The 25,830-nt window shown below is 37.1% G+C and overlaps 2 protein-coding genes across 3 annotated transcripts in view; both read right to left on the reverse strand.

Moving 5' to 3' along the window:
- The window catches only part of LOC135198099 (prolow-density lipoprotein receptor-related protein 1-like), an 875,913-nt gene that overhangs the window by 410,288 nt on the left and 439,795 nt on the right, over window positions 1-25,830 (reverse strand).
- On the reverse strand, window positions 1,341-25,663 carry LOC135198098 (low-density lipoprotein receptor-related protein 1-like). Of its 2 annotated transcripts, none has more exons than XM_064225546.1 (6): window positions 25,530-25,663; window positions 16,131-16,375; window positions 14,660-14,889; window positions 13,951-14,134; window positions 11,987-12,191; window positions 1,341-2,069 (listed from the first exon to the last, which is right to left on the reverse strand). In XM_064225546.1, the coding sequence occupies exons 3-6, from the start codon at window positions 14,835-14,837 to the stop codon at window positions 1,848-1,850; spliced, it is 789 nt and encodes a 262-aa protein (XP_064081616.1). In that variant the 5' UTR covers window positions 14,838-14,889; window positions 16,131-16,375; window positions 25,530-25,663; the 3' UTR covers window positions 1,341-1,847. The 2 variants fall into 2 exon arrangements, with proteins under 2 accessions (XP_064081616.1, XP_064081617.1); XM_064225547.1 differs by lacking the exon at window positions 25,530-25,663 and adding an exon at window positions 19,079-19,124.

A 25,830-nucleotide genomic window follows, 5' to 3' on the forward strand; every position in this document is an offset into this window, starting at 1 on the left:
CAATTTGGTTACAGTTAAAGGAGGAAAGAAAAGAAAATACAAAATATAAGCACTGTAAAAAGCCAACCAGTCTCCTTTCATTGATGCTTCAAAAAGAAGAATGTGTGAGACAGTACCTAATAAGGTAATGCTTTGTACCCTATAAGAATGTGCCATACAACCACCCCATACAATATAGTAGTTACAGTATTATACAGTACATAATGAGCTAAAAAACTAAAGAAAGATTAGAGCCAAACTTACCAACAATTCATTTCATCACTGCCATCAGGACAGTCTTGCTTATAATCACACTTGCTGTCTGCTGGTAAACACCAGCCACTGCTCGCACATCTAATTTCATCACTGCTACAGTTGCAGTTCTTTTCGTCATTCAGGTTGTGGCATTCAAATTTATGGTCACACACTTTTTCTTGAGGAATACACTGGCCATTTCCACATCCAAAGTATCCTTCTTTACAAGTTCGGCTTACTTTGGGAAAGACATTACCCAATCAAAAGGAAGTAAAGAGAAATTGTTTTGTAAAAGAATAAAAAATCAAGAGACTTTCAATAATCATAAATAAACAATACAATATAAATACATTGCATACATATTTACATTAGTCATGGCAAATAACAAATATTTTCTAAATATATCATCATAAACATACCACAATATGTTTCATCTTCATCAGACTCATCAGAACATTCAGGATCTCCATCATGAGTATATGTAGGGGATGAGCAAAGCCCATTACTGCATTCAAACTGGTCGGATGAACAGTTAGCAACACGTACAGCCACAGCGACGGCCATCAGGCAGAATCATCCGCCCTGGAGAGCACTGACAAACCACTTGAGCACGTTCATCTAATGTACAGATATCTTCACAGCCTCCATTAAAAACTCTACATGGACTGGCATCACACCTGGAAAAATCAAGATCACCTGAATATTGGGTGTATACATAGATAAAATAAAATAAGTTGAACAACTCTTCTTGAGTATGACACAGAGGGCACTAGTTCCATGTTCGTATGTCCAATAGTGTTAAAAATTATGTTCTTGGATTCTGTTCATTTATGATACTGAACAATCAGGGATCATGACAAGGAAAGTAATGTTTATTGATTTCAAGTTTTTTAAGCCTAATAGTCGGCTATAGATGTACTCCAACTTCACACACAAGTCTTTTTACATACAAAAGGAAGACTCGCTGAAAAATTATTATCCTCTTGTTTGCTGGTTTGTGGAATCTTTTTTTTTTTTTTTTTTTGACATTTGGAGTAAGTTTATATCCATCTTCGGTAAGCGAAGGACTGAATTTGGATGCCGTTCATATCTAATCCATCGGTAAGTGAAAGGGTTAATGGGTTTGTATGAAATACTTATCTAACTGTGGCAACATTTTACTTAGAAAATTCTATCTCGTATCCCAGAAAACAGTCCTCTAACTTAATATAATGTTTTTGCAATTTTTGCAAGAGATTACAATATGACCAAAGTTATATATCAGAAATAATTTTTAAAATATTAACATATCAAATGTTCAAGATAGGATTTGAGCATTGAATAAGCATTAAAATAATAAACTTCACAGCCAGATATGACTCAAAAGGACTTCCAAAAGTAACTATGACTACACAGTAGTAGTTGGATAGTTTTTATAACCACCATTATTTATCTACCGTGTAAATAATAAGAGGTTTTAGTTGGTTACAAGGGCAGCAGGTCTCTTTAAAGATAAATGATTACACTAGAAAATAATCACTATTCATTATTTATATAATTGTGTTACAAGTTATTACCAATAAAAAATATGTTACTGGCTAGCATGCATATGAGCAGTGAATGGTTTGTACTACTCATGAATGCTCAACAAAACAAGTGCACTTACAATTATTTGTATCATTTGCAACTGCTACAATGCCCATAAGCCGTGTAACTCCTGTCTTGAGTTTAACAACATCATCAGCTGTATACTTATTTGCGCGAACAACTGCATGCAGAACCCAATCAGTCCAAAATAGATAGTCTCCATATATTGCCAAATCAAAAGGATGACTTGGTACATTTTTTAAAAGGCTCTGTAAAAAAAAGACAAATCAATAGGAAACATATAAACTGTTATGACAACACTTATATAAGTATGAGTACTCTTATACTGTAAATATCATAAATATATAATCATGATAAAAAGATAAAAGTTCAGAAGTCATGCATTAGTATGATTCAAAAAAATATTCAAGAACTAAAAACTGATATAAAAAGAAAGGGGAAAAACCCTTCTCATTTATCTATTTATTCACTAATTTAATTTTTAGTTTTGGTTGTAAATAGCCTTCAAGAATTTTGAACACAAGCCTATCAGCCAGCCTCTAATGTCTACAGACAGTCTTTTGTCTTCTAAAACCAAGAAGGGCCCTTGTTCACTCATGTACCATTTGGACCATTCAGTAGGAACCAACTAACTGTTCAATTAGGCTGAATGTGAAGCATCAAGAAACAAAATATGAAGAGGGAGAACAAAATATGATTTCTGGAATTGTATGAAAACACTAGTTTGATGTTTTAAAAATGACAAATTTTTAACCAATTTGTATTTTTCATAACTAACAAACCTGAGGTCTTAACATTAGGATAATACTAGCACCAAGCTGGAAACCGGTAGGGTTAATAATAAACTTGTGAGATCAGGGGCCTATTGGCATCTATACTAGGTCACGGAGTAGTACCCAGAATGCCCTTGGCATCCTGTGACCTGACAGTTACTCTTCCAACCCAGTTTAGACTGCTAGAGGGGTGGTTAGAGGTGGGCCTTTATCTGTTAAGCCCTCAGGTTTGTTATTTATGAAAAATACAAATTGGTTAAAAATTTGCCATTTGTTCACATACGAAACAAACCTTCAGTCTTAACATTAGGATAGACTTACTCATTGGTGACAGGTAAGTCTCTATAACTGACTGGGAGTTTGCCACCTTTATCTATTTCCGAATAGTAGAAGTACTATTCTAAGACAATGGACTATTAACCCTTGAACCAAAGATATATGAGAATCTATTGGTTTCCCTCTCTGGGTGTTCCTATGATGCCATGGTTTATTACCTTACAGAAGATGAAGAACTCTCCATTCTCATAAACCACTCCTGTCCCTTGTATCTCGATCTATTATTACCCCTCTCTCTCCCTATTATTGAGAGGAGTGTGTTGCTACTGAAAAGTATACTATACTCTAGATTATCTTTTACAGTATGGCTGACCACCTCACCTGCATCTAGTCCGTTCCAGCTCATGATGGTACTTTCCTTCATACTGCCCGTAGGTGAAGGAGTAGAAAGAAAGTAGTAAAGAAGAAAGACCAGTCATCTCATTCATTCTATTTTCATACCTTCATCTTAGACTAAACACAAACTGACCAGCCAGGGGTACTGGATGAGCTATACCACTTGCTAGGCCACCACCACTGAACCCAAGAAAAAAAGTGTCCAAGGATCTATGGGCAACATCTTTTAAATAAAAGGAAGTGAAAGTTGTTTGGCATTACCAAATACAAGCTTTCAAAATCCTCTCCACAGACATATTTTTCTTGAATGCCAAAGAAGCGCTCAAGCCCCTGATGTCATGAGCTCTAGCCCTCTCTCGGCTATTTGACCCTCTGTCTTCTGTCATGTATGCATTCCTGATCGTTTCTCTCAGCCAAAACGATATTGTGTTCCTGGACACTTCCTTTTTGTTCCGTCCTGTACTTACAAACAGCCTCCGGCCTGAGATGCCTCATTCTTCTTAAGTACCCTCTTAATACTCTGACAGGACACAGAAGCATTTCTTCCTTGTCCTTGTCTATAAATTCTCCCAGAGAAGGCATGGAAAAGGAGTCGAATTTGCCATCCACTACTGATGGGTTTTGAGTTTTGGCCACGAATTCTGAGACAAACTCGAAAACCTCTCGAATGCTTCCACATATGACAGACCATGTAGTTCCCCCACCCTTTTGGTTGAGGCTAGGGCCAATAGGAAGACTGTCTTCAGGGTCCAGCTTCTATCTGTGGACTGTCTTAATGGCTCGAATAGGGGTTTTGTAGGGGGAAGACTACTCAGTACCATGATCAAATTCCAATCTGGAGCTTTTAGTTCCTTCGGGGAACAGGACTGCTCAAACTCTTCATTAACCATAGCCAACTCCCATGAAGAAGAAATGTCCACGCCTTCCATGTGCAGGACCAAAGCTAAAGCAGCCATGTATCCCTTTACAGCAGATACACACATATGCCTTTCTGTCCTGAGATATATCAGAAAATCTGCTAAGTTGAACAGTGGTTCCGAGTGGAGACAAGTTCCATCTTTGACACCAATCACAGTTTGCAGACCATTTTCCTTGGTAGACCGCTGCAGAATACCTGATATTTCCTGCTATCTGTGTTGCTGCATTCTGAGAAAAGCCTCTCGCTCACAGGAGATACTTGACAGTCTCCACCCGTGAAGTGATAGGGACTTCACCGACTGGTGGTACCTCTCCAAGTGCTGCTGACATAGTGGGTTGTTCCATGGAGGTAACTCTCTCCGCACGTCTATTAGGAGTTCCAACAGATCCAGAAACCATTCTGCCTTCGGCCATAAAGGCACTACCAGAGTCATTTAGAGGTTCTGAGACTGGATTACCTTGTTCAGAACCTGACGGATTAGGCAAAATGGAGGAAATGCGTACACGTCCAGATTGTCCCATGGGTGTTGTAGCACATCTTCTGCTACTGCCTCTATGTCCGGGACTACTGAACAATACACTTCCAACTTTTTGTTGTACCCGGTTGAGAATAGGTCTATGATTGGCCTTTCCCACAATATGAGCATTCTGTCCACTATCTCTTGATGCAAGGACCACTCCATTCCTAGGATCTGATCCCTCCGGCTCAACTTTTCGGCCACCATGTTTCTTTTTCCTGGAATATATCTAGCTCTGATGTCTACTTAAGTCTCTACAGCCCACTGATAAAGTTGAACTATCATCAGGTGTAACTGCCAAGATACTAGGCCTCCTTGCTTGTTTACGTAAGCTACTACTGTAGTGTTTTCCGACATCAATACCACTGATTGCCCCTTCACCTCTCCCGGAATTCCTGAAGTGTCAGAAACGCTGCTTTTAACTCCAACACGTTTATATGGAGTTCTCTGTCCTCACAACTCCATTTTGCTGAAATCATCAGCTCCTCCATGTGGGCTCCCCAACCTTCGAGTGAAGCATCCAAGAACAGCAAGAGGTCCGGAGAGAGTTGCTGAAGGGGAATTCCCACTGTCAGATTGTTGTCCTGCACCTACCACAGTAGGTCTTTCCTCACCTCTGTTAACAAGGGAATTTGCTCATTTGGATGATCTTCTGTTGGCGACCAAAACTCCTTCATCCTCCATTGCAATGATCGAAGGTGTAACCTCCTGTGTGGTACCAGGTTCTCCAAGGAAGTTAGAATTCTCAGTGCTACTTGCCACTGTCTTGCTGGCTGTCTTTGCTTTTCCAGAATGGCATTCACTACTTGTTTGCATTTCTCTACCCTCTGGTCTGCTGGGAATACTGTGGCTTTTACTGTGTCTATAATCATACCCAGATACACCAGCCGTTGACTTGGATCCAACTTTGACTTCTCCTGATTTATCACAATGCCTAGGCTGTGACAAAACTGCAGAAGGGTAACCCTGTCCCAAAGTAATTTTTCTCTGGACTTTGCTATCACCAGTCAGTCATCTAGGTATCTTATTAGCCTGATCCAATGAGCATGTGCCCATGTCAACACGAGAGTGAATACTCTTGTAAAAACTCGCGGAGACGTTGTCAACCCGAAGCACAGGACTCTGCATTGGAAAACTTTCTCTGCAAGACTGAAGCGGAGAAATTTCCCGGAAGACTGATGGACTGGGATCTGAAAGTATGCGTCCTTCAAGTCTATTGTCAGCATAAAATCCTTGACCCTGACTGCTGCTAGAACAGTCTTAGGATCTCCATTCTGAATCTGGTTTTTCTTATAAACAGATTCAATGTTGACAGATCTATTACTGTCCTCCAATCCCCGTTGGCTTTGGGGACAAGGAAAATGCGGCTGTAAAAACCCCTTTAAAAACCCCTTTGACAGAATCGATACTTGTTCCACAGCCCCTTTTTCCATCATCTTCTTCAATTCCTCTTGCAGAATAAAAGCTTTCTGCGATTCCTGAGCACAGGCGAGGTGCGGTAATGGTTGTTCTGTCAAGGCTGGGGGTCACTTCGAAACGGAATCAAATATCCAATACTGAGAACATCCACCACCCACTGCTCTGCTCCAAATTCCTGCCACACCTTCCAGTGATTTGCCAGGCAACCCCCCAATGGTGTGGCTGAGTGATGAGAGGTGCCCTTCCTATCGTCTTGAACCTCTCCCCCTTCCCCTAATGCCCCTTCCTCTGTTGGGTGTATTGTGAAAGGGTCGATGAGCTAACTTCTTTGGGGAAGAGGGTCTTCTTGCTCTATTAGAGATGTTGTCTCACTGGTTTCTTACGAGGTATTTGCTGATGCCTTACCTCATTAGGATTAGCCTGACTTCCAGATGTTTTCCTAACTGCCTGCTGTACTAATCTGTCATTAGTGTCCATCCTTCTCCTATCTATAGCATTTTCCAGTATGCCCTCTGGCAACAGCAATTGAGACTCTAAGATATCCCCATTCCTCATTTCTAACAGGGAATCCAAATCAACAGAGCGGCTTAATCTAGCTAAAGCTGCATCTCTCCTCATCAACAGGATATTAGCCCAAACATTAGCACATAAATTGTCAAGTACGCAATTGCTTTGAAATCTGATTGTAGCAATCTGATAAACATTGACTGATTTATCCACTACATTTCTCGTTACTTCTGAGGATGCAATTTTTGCCACTGCTGTTGACCAAAGGTCTAACCAAGAAGCAGTCTGAAAGATAGAAGAAGCTGTTGCTTCCAAAGTAGCAGCCTCCTGACAAGTCATCGAAGGGTATTCCATCTTAACTTGATCCAAGGTTAATCTAGGTTTTAACCTTACCACATCTGGGTTAATTTGTCTAGATAGCAAAGGAACCATCGGTGTCGCATAATATTTCCTATGTTTCATCAATGGAGGGGAAATAAAATTACACAATCTATTCGATCTTAAGGAATTATCCCTTCCAGCAATCCCTGCATTTACATGCTCTAAAACTGACTCCTCATGACTGAGCAAGGTAATTCATACGACACCTTCGTTTCCTTTTTCTATCCAAATACCATGTCGATTCCCGGAGGAAGCATACTGGCAGGTGTCTCTGTGCTCGAGAGGTTATTGAATTGATGAATCAAATCAACCACCTCCGCATACAAAGCCAAAAACTCCTGGTTTTCCCCTTCCTCCAGTTCCAACGTATTGTGTTCGACCGCAGGAGAAGCTAGCTCACTCCTATCCTCTGACAAACGTTTGGGTGCGTCATGGCTGTCCGACCCTACGACCGCGGCATCTTTGATCTCTGAGGGCCGTCGTCGGCTCGATCTCGAATAGTTAGTAGGAGAACAAGACAACCTAACTTCTTCTCTACTTACAGATCAAGAGTGAGAACCCCGTCTATACCTCCAAGATGAAGGTTCTCTCGAAACCGAGCTAATTTCTTCTCTATCTTTATTAATATGATCTCCAACGACCGTCGGGGAAGTCGGCCTTGATCCCTCATCGAGTCGAACAACGCCTTCCACCAGAGTATCAGAAGAGGTTACCAACTCTTTATTATTCGACCTTTTAATGGGAGCTCTCTTATCCTTTCTCCTTATCTTGAAAGGTCTCACAGGCAAAACTGGTATCTGTTCTTCATTCCTTGTTGAATTCTTCACACCCATCGTTGATTTTACCAACGGCAGTGTAGTCTCTCCTAAACTCTTTGTCCTCACTGCTGGCATCTCCGCGACGGCGCTATCTCAGCGACCGTCAATGCTTTCGCTCGTTCGGACAGCTGTAAACAACTTTGTCCGTTAGCGTTAAGCTTACCAGCCACAGTCTTCTTTACTTTGTTGCTGACCGGGAAGTGACAGTCCTGGCTCGAAGATGAAGAAGAATTTACTCTTCTCCTTTTGGCCTGAGGATCAGTCATGAAGTCCCGTATTCTCCAACGCTTGACCTGGCCACACGCTAGTGACGTCATCGAACTTTGCGATGATGCTGAACTAGAGGAAGAAGACGAAGAAGAAGATGATTCACGTCTTTTCTTTTTGACTGTGTGTACCAAAGAGTCAGAAAGCGTATTCGGCTCCGGAGGCAACAAAGTAGTTAGAGAAGCAGTAGGCTGTGATGTCATCGCGTCAGCCATGTCGGTGTGTGACGCTGGTTGTGACATCACCACTCCTGTAGGGAGAGCTTGAGCACCTGCTGCTGGTAGCCCTGCGTGTGCTGCAAAACTACTTCCAACTTTCTGCATCAGTGGAAACATTGATGTTGTTGACGTTGCCGTGGCATTAGCTCCCATAAAATGCAGGCCAGGGGGATGAGGAAACATTTCATCGTTGTTGGGCCCTGGTGGAAGCGTGACGAACAACCCCTCCAAGGTTGGTATGCCTGGTAGGCCTAACGCCGACCACGTTCCTTCCTTTCTCTGCGCATTGGGGGCCGACACCTAGAACAAAGATGGCGATGCTCCCCCTCTTCCTGCCGGGAACGACAGAGCATACTTATGCATAAATTACCCAAAAAACCCATCCTGGCATTTCCAATAACGAATCGCTATAAGAAACTGAAGGAGTATGGGAAACATCAAAAGCAGGTGACAAAACATATGGAGCAGTCTGGTGTATTGCCGATACAAAAGAAGCCGACAACGCTTGGTCATCCAAAGATGGTGTCGTCTCCTTTCTTTTGTACTGGCCCTTCCCATAAAACTTCATCCACTGTTCCACCGACCAACCATGACAAACTGAACAAGGAATAGTAATAGTACATACGTTTTCTCTGCACCTACTACACGTTGGATGTGGATCTGTAGACACCGATGTTGAAAATCTTGAACAAGGAAACCCACTCACTCCAGGGCATTTCCTTTGTCTCTTCTGAGAACCCGAAAAAAATTCCCGTTGGTGAAGCAAAATTCTCCATCTCACAACGTACACACCTAGCAGATCACACCCAGAGAAACAAAAAAGGAAAAAAGGAAAATGTGAATAAAATTGGGCACACTAAACCAGCTTTGAAAAAGATAGAAAGTAATCACGTCCTATCTTAAAGGCAGTGGTTTAGATGCCAATAGTCCCTAGATCTCACAAGTTTATTATTAATTCTAATGGTTTCCAGCTTGGCGCTAGTATTACCCTAATGTTAAGACCAAAGGTTTGTTTCGTATATGAACAAATTTGTTTTATCATAACCCCATTAATCATATTATGCTAAATAGGTTGTCCTTGGAGGAATAGTCTTAGGGGTAGTCAGATGGGAATTCCAATACTTGATCTTCTGTATGAGATTACTGAAGCTAAAGAGACCTCATGTGCAGAGAATGCCTTCTCTTCCTTTGACCAGCAGTAGCCACTGGAGCAAATGAGGTGGACTATTACTAGAAAAAGGGGAGAGGATAAAGGCCAGGCTGTAGCAGAGTCTTCCAATTCAAATATATGTTGTCTTTTCCAGCAAGCACCCAAGGGAAAAACAGTATCCATTCAGTGAGTCCAACTAACCTCCTCAGAATAACTAGAAATACAGCAGCAGTCACAGTCAATTGACCTGAATGAAGTCATCCCAGTTAGATGAGAAATGTCTAGAGCAATCACAGTTTTTTCTGCTAAAACGGTCATGATACTACTTGACAACAGCTTCTTGAGGATACAGGCAGTCCCTGGTTATTGGCGGGGTGCTGATAAGTGAAAGCCACCATTAACCGAAACTCAGCGATTTATGATAGGCGCCGATAACCAGTTAATGGCGCCTGTGTTTCGGATCACCTATAACCGAGTCCGCCAATAATTGGGGGCTGCCTGTACTCTCCACCCCATCAGTAAGACCCACAGATGGATGTGATCTTAGGTAATTGATAATGGGAAACGAATACCTTTTATCTTGGTTGTGGAAGAAGATCTATAGGCACAGCCACAGGGATAGACAGTAGAAGTTTGGCAACCAAAGACTCACTGGCATCAGAAACAGTGTGCAAGGTAGGAGCAACCAACAGAGTCAGCATGAGCAAAGCAGATGACCCAGCAACACCAAAAAGTAAATGGAGCAAACAGCCTCATAAAAAGCAACATAAACAGCAAGTGCAATAGAAGTTACTGAAGTAGATGAAGTAGCAGGTGCAAAAGATAGAACAGAAACTGCAGATGCTGCAGCTACAACACACACAAGAACGGCAAAGGTCATAAGCATCTAAGGCTGTAGGAGTACCAAGCAAAATGGGAGCAGCTGGCAGAGCAAACAAAGCACAGCACTACAACAGAAGAGACAGCGGGATGAGCAAAAGAACAACTAAGCAATCACTTGGCAAATGTTGTCTCAAATAACTCCAGACATAGATGAGATGGACTCCTACAGCCGTGAAAAGAAGTCCCTTGACACTAAATCATCCACAGAAGACAGTGCAGGGGATGAAGGAGAAGAAAGAAGCAGTTAGAGCCTGATCAACAGACAAAGAAGATACTTGTGTAACAGCAGGAAAGGGGTTGGCCAGAGCAGGTAAGTGAGCAGATATGGTAGAGGACAATGATAATCTAATATGACTGACTCTGCTTCACCTTATTGAAAGCATGATTATTATGTATATAAAAAGAATGCACTCATAAACAAAACATTTCCAAACCATTGTAAAATTGCCTGATGCTCTTTTAATCCTACAATTCCTGAGTCTGACAAACTTAGTCTTGTCCATTTTAATGTTATGTGTAATGTTTATGTATTATAATATTAAAATATACCATTACAATAATGCAATACTACATGAAAAAATCTTATATAAATGTTTAAATGATATCCTATTAATTTTTCTTTTAATAATGTTACTAAGCCTATCACCTCCATCTTTGCTATTTCCCACACCTACATTTTATATACATACAATCTTTCTTCTGCATATGAACAAATGTATGAATCTAGCCACAATTTGATCTTATAACAGTGCCATTTTTGTTTTTTCCAGTCATGGGTTTGGACTCTATGAAAATTGCCATAAATAAACAATACTTTATGGGAAACCATACCCAAACTCTTACCACCTCTCAGGTAAGCTGTAATGCTTTTTATATAGTATGTGTTTCCGTGACAGGCCACCAGGCAGCGCTATAGTTTTGTTTACAGCCACTAATTGTAAATGGCTGATAGGCATATGAATGTTTTTTATTTAGAGAATAAATAAATGTTTCCTAAATGTAAACAGTCCTTATAATGTAAGATATATAAGGAGTGAATTACCTATGCTTGGGAATGAGGTATAGTGAGATGATGTGAGCTTCCCTTATATGGTAACTGCTGACATATTGTAAGCAATTTTTTGTAAGTTTGAGATAATAGACTGATAATTCAGCTTGCTTTCAATATTTCATTATTAGTAAGAATTTACTGTAATAATAAGGCTTGTTTTTCAGTGTTTTATTATTAGCAACAATTTTTGTGCCTACCCAGTATGCTCACTGACAGCGCTTGGTCTCCCATCGATAATACAGCTACATCTGACGCAGGGCAGTTTTTGATATGTTTAAAAATAAAAAGTGCATCTAATATGCCAGCAAATATGTTATACTCATGACATATTTAACTTACATTTTGAAATAAGCCCAAAAACAGCAAAATTCAATGCTCTTAGCCTTACTTCAATGTAAATTATCATTTTATTAGTGTTATTTAAAATTTTTCAGTAAAGAATAGCAATAAATTATTACTATTTCTGTATCTAATTTATCAACAATAGGTTTAAAACCATTAAAAAACTCTGCATGTTGCAGTACAGTACTTGTAATAAGTACACTAGAAAAATACCTCATTACATTATAAATAAAGTGTAGAATGACTTACAAATCTGTCTGATCCATCCAAATTGCATCTTTCAATCTTGTCTAACCTTGCATCAGCCCAATACAACTTCTGTGCCTTATGATCAATAGCCAGGCCATTAGGCATGCGGATTTGAGTGGTTATGATCGACTCAACACGCATTCCACTAACAAGAGAACGTTGAATTGATGGGGCCTCAGAATTCCAGTTAGTCCAGAAAATCAAACTGAAATAAATATCAAAGTATTCTATGAAAATAATGCAAATAATATTAAGCAACAATAATCCTTCACTATAATATCCTTATTTAAAATGGTTGAGAAGAAATAAGGGTAAATACCAGAAAATGCCAATGTATAGTCAAACACCCCAATTGAATAACTGCTCTCAAAAGTACCTATGCAGACATTCATCAAATTTTAATAGGGTTTAGTTCCATTGAACCAATCATAAGTTGGAAATATTGTATTCTGACTACAAATAAGATATGATACATACCTAAGTAAACATACAGCTATTGTTACAACCAAAAGATTACTGCAACTTTTTATTGTAAATTCATTTTAAGTAAGCAAGAGCCTACATGATTCGTATTCTAAAATGTTGCTAATTTCCCAAGGTTAACTTTCATTTCCCCTTTCATTTGCAAACTTCTGTAAGATTTCTTCATAAAAATCCATTCATTATCATGAGAACACCTAAAATTCATCAATCCCTTTGAAGAGAAAAATCAAAAGTGAAATTTAGCCAACTTTACTGTGGATGAATGAGTGGATCCCAGAATGTCAAGTGGGCTTATGAAAATTTGCTTTTGTTTCCAACAATTATATTTGACTGCAACCCCATTACTTATAAGCAAGCATTTTCAATTTGGGTGGAAAGCTGCATAAAACCTGAGCATCACAAAATTTCAGACTAAAGTATCGAAAATGTGCATTACAGTATATGTTATCTTTGTAGTTCATGAATTCAACAAGATACAGTTAGTCATCCTCATCATAAACATTTCTACGTCATTTTTCACTTTATGGGATTACATGTGAAATGGGTTTACTCCTGTTTCCCTGTCCTGAGCAATCTTTGCCTCAACTCCCATTAGGCCTAGGCCATCATCTATCCCGTTTTATGCATAATTTCTTGAGACTCCTTACAGGTCATCATCCTGCTACTTCCACATCTATTACTTTTCTGACTAACTGTTCTGCAACCCTTTCCATTGTGTGTCCAAACCATTTTAATTTCTGGATTTCACTTTAACTTTCAGTCCACTAGACACCACATCTCTCCAACACTCCCTTATTTACAGTAGCACAATTTTCCCACAGCATTATGGGCAAGAATCTCATATGGAGTTAATTAAAAAGCTTATGAGCTAATATGTTCATGGGCTGACATGGGTATGTGGTAATCTGCATACAAGATGATCTGAGTAGTACAAATTAACATTATATCTCAAGTGTCAGGCCACCCTATGAGTAGGTACTTATATGATTATAAAGTACCTTGAAGGCTGTCAGTTCACCAATATTGATCCAACACCTTGAAAAGTTTTATTCAGTTTAACACATCTCTAAATCATTTTGCAAGTAATAAAGTTTGCTATCAATTTCACCCTTCATGTCCTATGATTAAGCAAATCCTGTTCAGATTCAGAAAACTGTTATAATCTAAGTCAATCACTAGAAATATGAGAGAAACAATAAAAGAGGTAGATATTTTAACTCAAGTGGCAATCAAAATTCTTAAAATTCTTAACTCAAGTTGCAATCAAAATTCATAAAATTCTGAAGAGATTTATACTCTCAGATGCTCTCTATCCAACTTACAACACTAGTCTAGCAGTAAAAAACAAATACGTCGTCCTCGCTTCATGACAATTCAACAGAAAAAAGTACAGTATTTGACCAATGCAAACCATAAAAAGAAAATTACATATATCAACATCTCCTTCATCAGTAAAAAAAAAAAAAAAGTTATTAACTTACAGGTCACAGCTATCAACAACAATGCCTCTCGGCTTATCATTTTGCTCTAGGTGTACAATTTTCTCTACAGTTTGGGTGCGCGATGGATCAACACTCATTCTGTTTATAGATGCATCACTCTGACAAGTCCAATAGAGATCCCGTTCTCTTTCTTCAAAAGCCAGCCCTTCTACTGATCCTTGTTCTGGGAAAGAAAAAAATTGTGATAACCAAGCATGACTGAAAGGCAATGTCAAAAGCCCTTTGGTAACCAATCTGTGATTATTGCATCACAGTACGTATGACTGTTCTTTTTGGCATTGTCCATATTATAACATCTCAAAATTTCCCTTGTCATTTTTTTTTGCTGAAAAGTTCACTGACAATAGACAAAATTTCTACCTAACTTCTTATGCTGTGCCTTTTCTTAAACAACCAAAAAATATAAAATGACCAGCACTATAAAATGCTGAGGCCATTAGTTATGGTTAAATTCTAAGTTAATAAGCAAGAAGCTAAAATGATGGGAAAAGCCTCAATAGAATGTAAATAACTTCTTTTCTGGGCTTGACCTGTGTCAGCCGGTGAAAATGCTCCTGTAGCACGCATTTCTAGGTAGATTTTTCCTTTGTCAAAATCCCTTTAAAAATATTATCAGCAAAAATTTATTTCATGCTACAAAGAAGTTCAAAATGAAATATGCAAGACTTATTCAGAATTCTCAACTTACTTTCTACTAATAAAGAATGTCCACTTCCATTGAAAAAGACTGTATTGATACTGCCTCGCTGAATATCTGAGTAGAAAATTCGTTGATTGGCATAGTCAAATGTTAGACTTATAGCATTCTTCATAATATCTGATGTAATCTTCTTTAAAGGAGTGTTTGGATTGTCTTCATCAAACATGTGAAGACTGTCAAGCTTGTGATACTTGAATACAACAGGAAGGCCTCATATTCTGTGGAAAAGTTTTTACAAAAATATCAGTTAATCAGTAAGTCTCTTTTTTTGCATAAAATACTTTAAATTATATAGTTACAATACGTACTCATTAAAAGATGCCATGTTACTATTCAAAAATGGTAATAAAAACAAAAATATATGATCTTTCTCTTAGTTTTCTCATAGACACTTTCCAGTTATGTATTATTCTTTCTAGCATATCTCAAAATGTGTAAAATTCATATGCAATAAGATAAAAATAACATAAACATACAAATAACAAAATAACAAACATAACAAATACAGACAATTAGAAAACTTATGAAAATATAAATGCATAAACAGAAGTATAAAAGACTGCCTAAACATGATTATTGAACACCAGAGTATTATTAGCATTGCAAAATCTCTTTAGCAAATCTAAAATTATACTACCAATAACAAGAGAGAGAGAGAGAGAGAGAGAGAGAGAGAGAGAGAGAGAGAGAGAGAGAGAGAGAGAGAGAGAGAGAGAGAGAGAGAGAGAGATTGTACAATATAGACATGCAAATTCACGCAGTCTAACCCTTCCATCCTGGCTCTGATACATATATGTATGTATCTCAGAGGTTAATTAGGACCAAATCCCAGAGGAGACCCCACTATGTGGTTACTGTACTTGGTTGTTATTGATATCCTTTGAAATTTCCTTAATTTTGCCTTATTGGGGCGATTATTTCCCATAAAGGAAATGAAGCATTATAGCATAAATTGTCTCTTGGTAGCATGACTGAAGTTATCTGGGACCCAGATGCATTTCCCGATAGTGTCAAATGGGACTCTTCTATCTGACTGGTATTGGGAGATTGTTACTATAGCAGTCTATGCTAACATAAAGTAGTGAGTTTGTGCTGAAATAAAAGGTCACTAGCATGATGTTTCAGGGACAGGAAAGCAAACTTCTTTCAAAAGGAGTTAGTAAAATCATGCTGAATTTTGTTAACATCCTGCACTTACAATACAATACTACCTAAAAATTAGCATAAAATCAGCCAACAAGGAGAAATATCTAGTTCTGTTTATGTAAAAATTTATAAGAGAATATCAAGTTGGAAAAATCTATTTTCTCTTTAGGTAAAAATTTTTAAGAGAATATCAAATTATCATTAATAAGATTATATTTGCATTCATAGTGTACAATCTAAAAGAATGACATACTGATAGGCAAACAAATATATTCCTTGAGACTTAACCAATCGCTTACTGTTTAATTTTTACCTCTGCAGGATTTCCCATTTTCAGCAACAAGAGCATGGTAGCACTGGCACTTGACTTCACGTCCATCAAAAAGACAGATCTCTTCACAGCCACCATTATTGTTAGAGCATGGATTTAAGCCATTCTGAGCATCAGTGCTCATCACAATAATATCTCTAACTGTATCTCCAAGGTTATCTCTTAATGTGGACACTCTGGTCAAATCTCTCTTTGAAACTTGGCGAATTGAGCCAGCTCCATACACCCTAGAAAAATATAAATAATACATGTTACATTCAACATTACACTTATAATCCATTACACAGACTTACCTTACAATTATCCAAGGCAGTGATTTTTATGATTTAAAAAATAATTGTATAAAGTTAACGTTATTTTTCAAACAAACCCATTTTGTGGTTGACAAAATCCTTGATACGTCAGTCTCAGTTTTAAAGAAAGGCAACCAGTAGACAGTCTGAAGAATATTATAGTTCTTATGACTGCCAGCTTGAGATGTGAATAATTCCATACATTATTATATGCATCTAGCAGTTAAATACCTGTGAAGAATGATAATTTCATGGAAAAATCCATCTGAACTTTCTTGAAGGGATTGTAGGAGCAGCTGATGAAAGAGTGTATGACTAATTTATCATCCCACTCAAGACTAAAAATGTGTTATTGGGGGGTACATCTTACAACACTCCTCGTGTGGTACACTTTACATGGTACTAAAGGCTCTCTGAAATGTCCCTTCAGTCCCAGCTGCATTGCTTTCAGCCTTTTGTTGGAGCATTCAGATATTTATCCTAGGCATCCAAGAATTTGTTGTGATGACTTCAGATGGAAAAAACCTGGACAAAATCTTCTGGAATGTGTCCAAAAGAAAATCAGAAGTCCTAAGCAGCAAAAATAAATAGAGATTGCACCTTTAATTTATTATACATGTATTTGTTGTTGAACTGTCTGATGTAAAGGTCAAAGACCTGATATCATCCTGGAAAAGCTGTCAAGACAAGATAAACACTTTTAGCTTTAGATGAAGAGGAATTATTTCCACTCAACTTCTGCTGATATTGTTAGCCCTCAAATAAGAAAGATGAGGTCCCAAGGCTACCAACCAACAAGACAAAAGTTAACATGGAGCTCTGCTTGCCACTAATCATAAGAAAAAAGGCAATCAAGTGTAAGTCAGCACCCTTTTAGAAACTATTTTTTTCATAGTGTAGTATCACTCTCTTGTGCCTTATCTGATTTTTTTTACTGAACCTACTGTCTCTTTTTTTTATGCTATGGCTACATGTCATCATATCTCAAAAGAAATTTGCATGTTTATATCCTTTATAAGCCTGGCATTCCTTCCAGCCTACAATACGTTAATTTTACATACTAGTTTTTTAGTTAAGTGCTTTTTGTCTTCTGGCAGCTGGCAATTGTTGAATTTGACTTAAAACTAGGGTTTTTTAATTAGCATTTCATGTTTAGCTAAGTACTTTCCTGAGAAGGTAATTCAACAAAGCCAATTAATCTTCTTCAGTCAATCACTCATCTTGCTACCCATCTCCTTAAGTGAAAAGTATTTAGCCAACAAACCCACCAGGAACCTAGCATATTATCAAAGAGAATGAAGAAATGTTTTTTGTGCTCAAGTGAATTCTTCTCCAGTGTATCACTTATATTTTCTCATCCATCCCTATGAAAGAGGCACTGAATATAAGCATCCACTACAGAGGCAAAGGAAAATATTGAAGGTGATTAACTGTACTTAATTGTTAATAAAACTCTTCTCATCACATTAAACAACCTGCTCCTTCTCAGCTAAACAACTGTCTTCTTCCATGCCAGCAGTTTTAATGTGGAGATAGCCACTTCTTTTTCTTCATTCAACATCGAAGAGGCTAGGGGAGGTATGAACAACACACATTCCCTATAGCAAGATTGCTTAAAAATTCTAGTCCCTCAATGATTAAAAGCAAATGCCTTTTCAAATATTTTGTTACTCTGGAGACTATCCAGAAGCTGTATTATGGCTTTCATATGTTCGAGCTATTTCCTGTGTGACTCAATCATCCCCAAAGTTTCTAGTCCATTTCTTTTCAAAAGGGATGAAAGCAATGTCTAAATGGCCATTCCTGAACCCTCAGCAGCTGTGCAAGCCCCAATTGAATTGGGCTCCTGGAAATTAGGAAACTTCATGTCTTATTCTCTTCCTATCAACAGTTTTTATTTCCTGACAAATAGTACAAGTATAAAGGGAAAAATTCAGATTGTCAAATAGTTACTCTGAACAAATGTTGATCACAAGGTACCTAAACTGAAACCCAATCCTTCTAGGAGAGATGAGTTCACCTGAAAATGAACTAGGCTTACACATTTGCTTTTTCTGTAGAGTTCCTCATTCATTAATGGACACAAACTGATAGGATTTTCCTGGTTTGCATAAAATAGGCATCATTAGCTTCCTTAGTACTGTATGTATTTTTTTTCTTTTAGAATAAGGTCAAATCAATTCAGAAGATACTTGTCAGCAATACAAATGGTCTTTTTTGTATTAAATATGAATGCTTATTAAAATTAAGAAAAATACTGCTATTGTACCTCCAATAATAATAAGACAAAAACATTAACAATATTTATTACTCTATCTTCCTGGGCCTTATAGTCAAGTGCCGTTCCTTGGGTTTCTAGTTCCATGACTTATCTGCCATAAGCATGGTTAGGGAGGATGATACTAATGATAAAAACATGAATTATGATTCTGAAGACATTTTCTTAGTATTACATCAGCCAGCACCCGGCAATAGGATTTACTTTCAATATAAGCATTAGATGATGAAACACAAAGTTGTGTGTGCAGATGGGCCCAATAAAGTTACATAATTGCCACCAGGGAGTTCTGAGTGATGTAAGCCTACTTGCAATGTTGGCAACACTGATCTGTTATTATGAAGGAGCAGTTAACTCACCAAGATTTCAGGATTCTCCTGCAAACCAACGTGGGGGATGAAAGAGAGGCAGGGTATACCAAACTGCTGACTAATGTATACCAAGAAGTCTTTTTGGAACTCAAAGTCCTATTTTTGGCATTGCAGTCACACAGCACCTGGCAATGCAATTATATAATCAAACTATGAAGATGGGGGTGGAATGAGTAATTAAAGATCATTACACAATCTGAAAAATGGGTCTTCTCAAAATGAGATAAAAATGAAAAGCTACAAGACTGAACGTTACAATCAAAAGGCTGACATCACTTCACTGGCACTCTACATATCAACAAGATGAACATGAAAGATTTGTGAAAACTAAATGCAACAACAATGCAAATCATAAAAAGCTCACACCTATTGTGAAATACAGTACAGAAAATTACAAAGATTACTTACATTAGAAAACAGAGGAATAGTAATTGTTAGTATACATGATGGAGGATGTTTTTGAGTGAAAATATGAGAAGGAAACTTTATAGGGATAAAGTAGTCATGTTTATTAAATCATATAGGTGAACTTCGTCCATTTGCTTCTATAACGAAGGAGCATTCTTCGGATAACAGGACTCTTGTAACATATGTTTAACCCTCTTACGCCGGAGCCTAAAAATCAAAACGTCTCCCGTATGCCGGGCCTGGTTTGGAGTGAGCGCGGAAGTGGAAAAAATAATTTTTTCAAAAAATTACAGCGCGCGTACTTTTGAAGATTAAGAGTTCATTTTTGGCTCCTTTTTTTGTCATTGCCTGAAGTTTAGAATGCAACCATCAGAAATGAAAAATAATATCATTATCATATGTAAATAATGCGATATATGGTAGCGAAAAAAAAAAAATTCATACATAATTGTATTCAAATCACGCTGTGCAGAAAACGGTCAAAGCTAACCAGTTACTTTTTTTTTGCGTTGTATTGTACACTAAATTGCGATCATTTTGATATATAATACATTGTAAAACAATAAAAGCAACACCGGAAAAATATTATCACAAAATGATGTACGAATTCGTAACGAGCGGACGTAAAAAATGTTATTTTCAAAAATTCACCGTAATTCTAAATAATGTTCTAGAGACTTCCAATTTGTTTCAAAATTAAGACAAATGATTGAATATTACGATACTGTAAGAGTTTTTAGATTAGAATTGCAGATTTTTCGACCATTTTTCGGACGAGTTAAATTTGACCGAATGTCGAAATTTTAATATATATATTTTTTTATATGGACATATTTCGAAGATGGAAAAAGCTACAACCTTCAATTATTTTCTATTGTATTTTTCATGAATTTGCGCACATTTTGATATATGAAACTCTATAAAAAGGCTAATATGAAAAGGAGCAAATATTAGGATAATGCCATGTACGTATTTCGGAGACTTGCGGCCGCGAATCGGCGCGCGAGTGAAGGTAAATATATTTTTCAAAATTTCACCATAAATCACAATATTGTTTTAGAGACTTCAAATTTGTTTCAAAAATGAAGAAAAATGACAGAATATTACTAGGCGTACCGAGTTTTTAGCTTACAATTGCGTTTTTCAACTATTTCGGTAGAGTCAAATTTGACGCCGAACGTGTTTTTTTTTTTCTATTATCGTGATTTATATGCAAATATTTCGAAAAAAAGAGAAAAGCTACAACCTTCAAAATCATTTTTAAATGTATTCTACATGAAATTACGCACCATTTTCATATATAAACAAAACTTTATGTAACAGCTAATTTTAAATGGTGCAAACATTTCGACAATCGCACAAAAAAAATTCTGATTTTTTCGGAAGTTACCACCGCGCGAACGTAATGTTTTTTTTTTTTCATAAATTCACCATAAATCGAAATATTGTGCTAGAGACTTCCAAGTCGTTGCAAAATGAAGGTAAATGATTGAATATTACTAGAATATAAGAGTTTTAGCTTACAATTGCGTTTTTCGACCATTTCGGTAGAGTCAAAGTTGACCGAAAGTTGAAATTTTGGCACTTAACGTTATTTATATGAAAATATTTCAAAACTGATAAAAGCTACAACCATGAGTTTGTTTTTTGTTGTATTGTGCATGAAATTGCGCACATTTCCATATATAAAACTTTATGTAACGGCAAATTTAAAAGGGTGTGCAAACATAGGAAACATCGCACGAAAAAATTTATCGGAAGAGTTTATCGCACGAACGTAAGGAAAAAGTTTTTTCATAAATTCACCATAAATTGAAATATTGTGCTAGAGACGTCCAATTTGTTGCAAAATGAAGGCAAATGATTGAATATTACTATAATGTAAGAGTTTTAGCTTACAATTGCGTTTCTCGACACATTTCTGTAGAGTCAAAGTTGACCGAAGGTTGAAATTTTTGCACTTATCGTTATTTATATGAAAATATTTCAAAACTGATAAAAGCTACAATCATGAGTATATTTTTAGTTGTATTGTGCATGAAATTGCGCACATTTTCATATATAATACTTCATGTAAAGGATAATTTAAAATGGTGCAATAATTATGTCAAAGTGACGAATAATTTCCGAGATGTGTCACTGATACTTTTTAGTGCGATAAGAAAGAAATTCGCGCTTGCGCGCCTGCGTAGCGATTGTAAACAAAACAACACCTTGATCCGTGAACTCCCAGCATCCCCCAAGGCGCGTGATACAAAAGTTTTCGGCTGGTATGCCTATAAGTATTTTTTTTTTTCCGCGAATTTTAAAAATTTTTAAAAAAACTTTTTTGGAGCCGAACGTATGATACGTCCAATCGGCATACGGGAGACATTTTGACTCGACGTTTAATACGTCCAATCGGCGTAAGAGGGTTAACTAAATTACTCACTACTTGGCTCCCGAGCTTCAAGGTGACCCATGCCACTAATACAAGACCTCTTTAGGTCATACTGTTTTGTGTCATCTCAACCCAGTTTTATGTGAACCACCAATGCACCAAGTATGTATGCTCAAGGATTTAGTTGTTACCATCCCTTGAGTCTACATACAGGGTCTACATACAGGGCTTTTCCCTTCACTGTACCCTAGATTCAACAGAATTAATAAATCCATCACAACCTTATCTAAAATTCAACATTACCTGGAGGGTCCTAGCACCACAATAAATTTTTGTATGCCATACAAAATTAATAACACTATTACTGTAATATAGCTTTAAAAATCCCTACACACACAAACAAACACTGCTTTGAGAGTAATGTTTATTAAATTTTTAATGTGTAGCTACCAAAGTGCATTACAAAAAGGTAGTGACTCATTCCATGTAAAATCAGCATGTATATACTTGATCACGCGAGTATACTTATTTGTGTGCATCACTTGCTGTGCATTTGCTTGCTTTTCTCTTTCTTTCTCTAGGTTATTCTTCATAATTTCAAGTCCACTGTACAGTGTGTTCTGTGTTGTTTATAAGCATACTAAAGTGTGCTGTGCTTTTTTAAGCAAAATTAGTGCATACAGTTATGCAGCATTACAATCATCCAGCAATGACAAGATAGGAGGAGTAAGGGTATGCAAGTTGCCATTTTTATATCTGTAGAGTGTTTTTCGATAAAGTGCCATTTTTACATCCATAGAGTGTTTTTCGATAAAGTACAGATAATTTTTTACATCATCCCACAGTGCCTTGAATGTAATAGTTCCAGACAAATGAGAAATTATTTCTATTCTTGGCCCTGTATGTTATATGTCCAGTCCATTGCAGCTTTTAGATATGAGATAAGTTCAGATTTATGGTAGCATTGTTACATCAATTACTTCATTGTTGCGATGTGTTTAAGTAATATCACAATGTAGATCATGACAGAGGTTATGACTTCAAATCTGAATCATCTATATAAATTTCCTCTATACAACAAAAGTCAAGTATACAACAAAAGTCAAGTAGCACATAGCTGAAGCAAATACTGTACTGGACAGCCAACATAATCTTCATTATATATATTTTAGCCATTATTTTGGGATTATCACCTATAACATGGAGATAATACATTTGGTTTGCTCTGTTTGTTTGCACTTTTCTTTAAAGGTTGTTTACTATATTATGCAAAAGATATGTGAATTTTTAGGAAAATTCGAGTAAAGGTGGGCCTTGTAATTAGAAACAAGTAATAAGATTCTAGGAGAGATAAGGGAAAAAGAAACCTTTGGAGTAATTTGTTAGATCTCTGGTTGTTTGCAGAGTTCCAATCTTCAATCAATCAGTAATAAATCACTGTACTAGCAAAATGAAAAGAAATGTGTGGCTTTGGCTTTCCAATTACTGTACTAAACTCTATTTCAATGTAGCTGGTTCACTAAGACCCACAATTGTGTGTGCAAAAAAGTCTGCTTTTTAATCTCTTTGGCTTTATGTTAACACATTTGGATATCTTTCCTAGATAAATATTTCATCAAACTGTAGGAAGCCTGAATTTGAAAATCTTACTATACGCAGCATGTGGTGCTGATCACAAACAGTCACTGAGGTCTAATAAAGTGAATACAAATCAAATTCTACCAAAGATAAACCACGCATGTCAAGTTCCTAAATCAACTAAACCTAAAGGTATTAAAAAATCTTAGATTCCATAACATTATTGTTGCAGGAATTAGAAAATTTACTGGAAATTTAGATTCTCTTGTAGTAAGTGCATCCTGGTGGAAACAGAAGAGTCAAAACTCCCTTACTAATCCTACAATCTGGAAGAGGGCTTATATTTTTTTTATTAGAGAAGTCATACCTGAATTATATGACCACTTTCTTTAGTAAAAACTATTCAAATATCAAAATAGTAAATATATTGACCGTCTAAGCTTAAATACTTTGCCCTATGCTACCAAAGATGTACCAGATTATATGCAATGTTGACAACTTGTCCAAAACATGCCCAAACCCAAATTTTAATAGATGCTACGTAGTAAGAAATTGCAACACAGTATCTTGTACATGCCGCGCTGAAACTCTACTCAGCCTACTCCTATAATGGCCAAAATATGACAAAATTTTTAATCATTGTATTTTTCATAGCTAACAAACTCTGTCTTGGCAACAGGAGCTGGAAACCAGTCAAAAAACAAAGATTGTAAAGCAAGAAATCTGTGGCATCTGGCAACTCATACGCATATGAGGTGGAAGCTGATCACCAACCAGGCATAGAAGCTCCTGACACCATAGTCTTTCTTTGACTGCCTTGGAGAGTAGTAGTCGCTTTTGTTCTTCTCCAAAGCCGGTTGCTTTGTTTGCCCATGATTCCTTTGTTTCAGTGTGTTTGTGTGTGCTTTGTCGTTATCATGGAGTCCTCCGATTCTTCAAGAAGGCCTTGTCATGCATGTGCCTGGGCATTTGGGGTTTTCCGTGCTCCAGGTTTTGCCCTGCAAACATTACAGATCACCCCATACTACATGCAGTAGGTCAATCTAATTTTTTTGGACCATTACCATAACAGGTGTTATTGCAATAATCACCATTTAAAGTGTTTGTTCCTCAGCTTCTGGTTTCAGGTCAGTGTTTTAATTTATCAGTACAGTACAGGTACTTTATTTATTTGCACTTAGGTAAACTTTATGTAGTATCCTGTTCCTGCTTTAATAGCTAAGGATAACATATAATTTTTTTTTTGGTAGGTTTGTATTGTTCTCACCAAAAAGGTTTGGCCCATCATTCATTCTTTTTTATGATTTGTCATAGAGTTTAAGTAACTAAATATTTCTCTGTCATCTTGTATGCTGTTCAGGTGCAATTCTGTGTACACACATAAATATACAATTGCAATTTCTACTCATTTCCCAATGAATATCAGCTTAAATTTCTAATTCCTAATAACACTACAAATATTGTATCATCAAGCCTATATGGTTAGTTAGATCAGCAATCATATCCATGAGCACAGAGCGCTTGACTGCTGGAATGCTGCACATACGATGACATGTACATAACTACTGCAATTACAGATAATACCTTAATGTTGAATAAACACAAACTACAAGGCTTTTCTATTAGAATTTGTGACTAAAATTATAATTCCTTGTCATATTGTCTAGAAATACTTGATGTCTTAGGGGCATATAAATTACTTAAAACTAGAATAAATAAAACTGTTTGGTTAAAATAATGTGAATAGTATACACAAGGAATAACTAACACACTCAAGACAAGAGTGATCCATTCTGCACTGGCAAAGAATTAAGAAATAAAAAGTAAAAACTACTAATACACAAATAAGTATGTCATAAAATCCTTTCTTGGTACTGCTGTGAGAGAAGGAGCTTTGGCAATAAGTTCAGTTATTACTGGGGCATAACTGTGAGTTCTGCTGGCTATTACCGATATAATTAATTTTACTCCAAAAAAATATTAACCCTAATATAAAGAAACATTAGTATAAATTGGCTTGTAAGTTATATAAAATAATAAATGTAACCAAGTGAAAAAAATAAGCCTTCTTACATGTCAGCCCAGAAGATACTGTCTTGGAAAACGAAGACTGACACTGGCAGCTGCAAGGTTTTCACTCTTCAGGACCACTTCTCGATGACTCCCATCCAGATTAATCTTCTCTAGTGTTTTTAGCTCTTTGGTCCACCCAGTACAGATGCCCCTCATTATAATCTACAACCAAGTCTACCGGATACTGAAGAGAACTGTTCACTAATATTTCTTTCCTGTTGGACCCATCAAGACTTGCACTTTCAATTCGTACATCTTCTCCAGTATCCACCCAAAAACATTAAACCTGCCCCTGGGTGTA

The sequence above is a fragment of the Macrobrachium nipponense genome, chromosome 21 (genome assembly GCF_015104395.2).
Source record: "Macrobrachium nipponense isolate FS-2020 chromosome 21, ASM1510439v2, whole genome shotgun sequence".
In the NCBI taxonomy this organism is placed as follows: Eukaryota; Metazoa; Arthropoda; class Malacostraca; order Decapoda; family Palaemonidae; genus Macrobrachium; species Macrobrachium nipponense.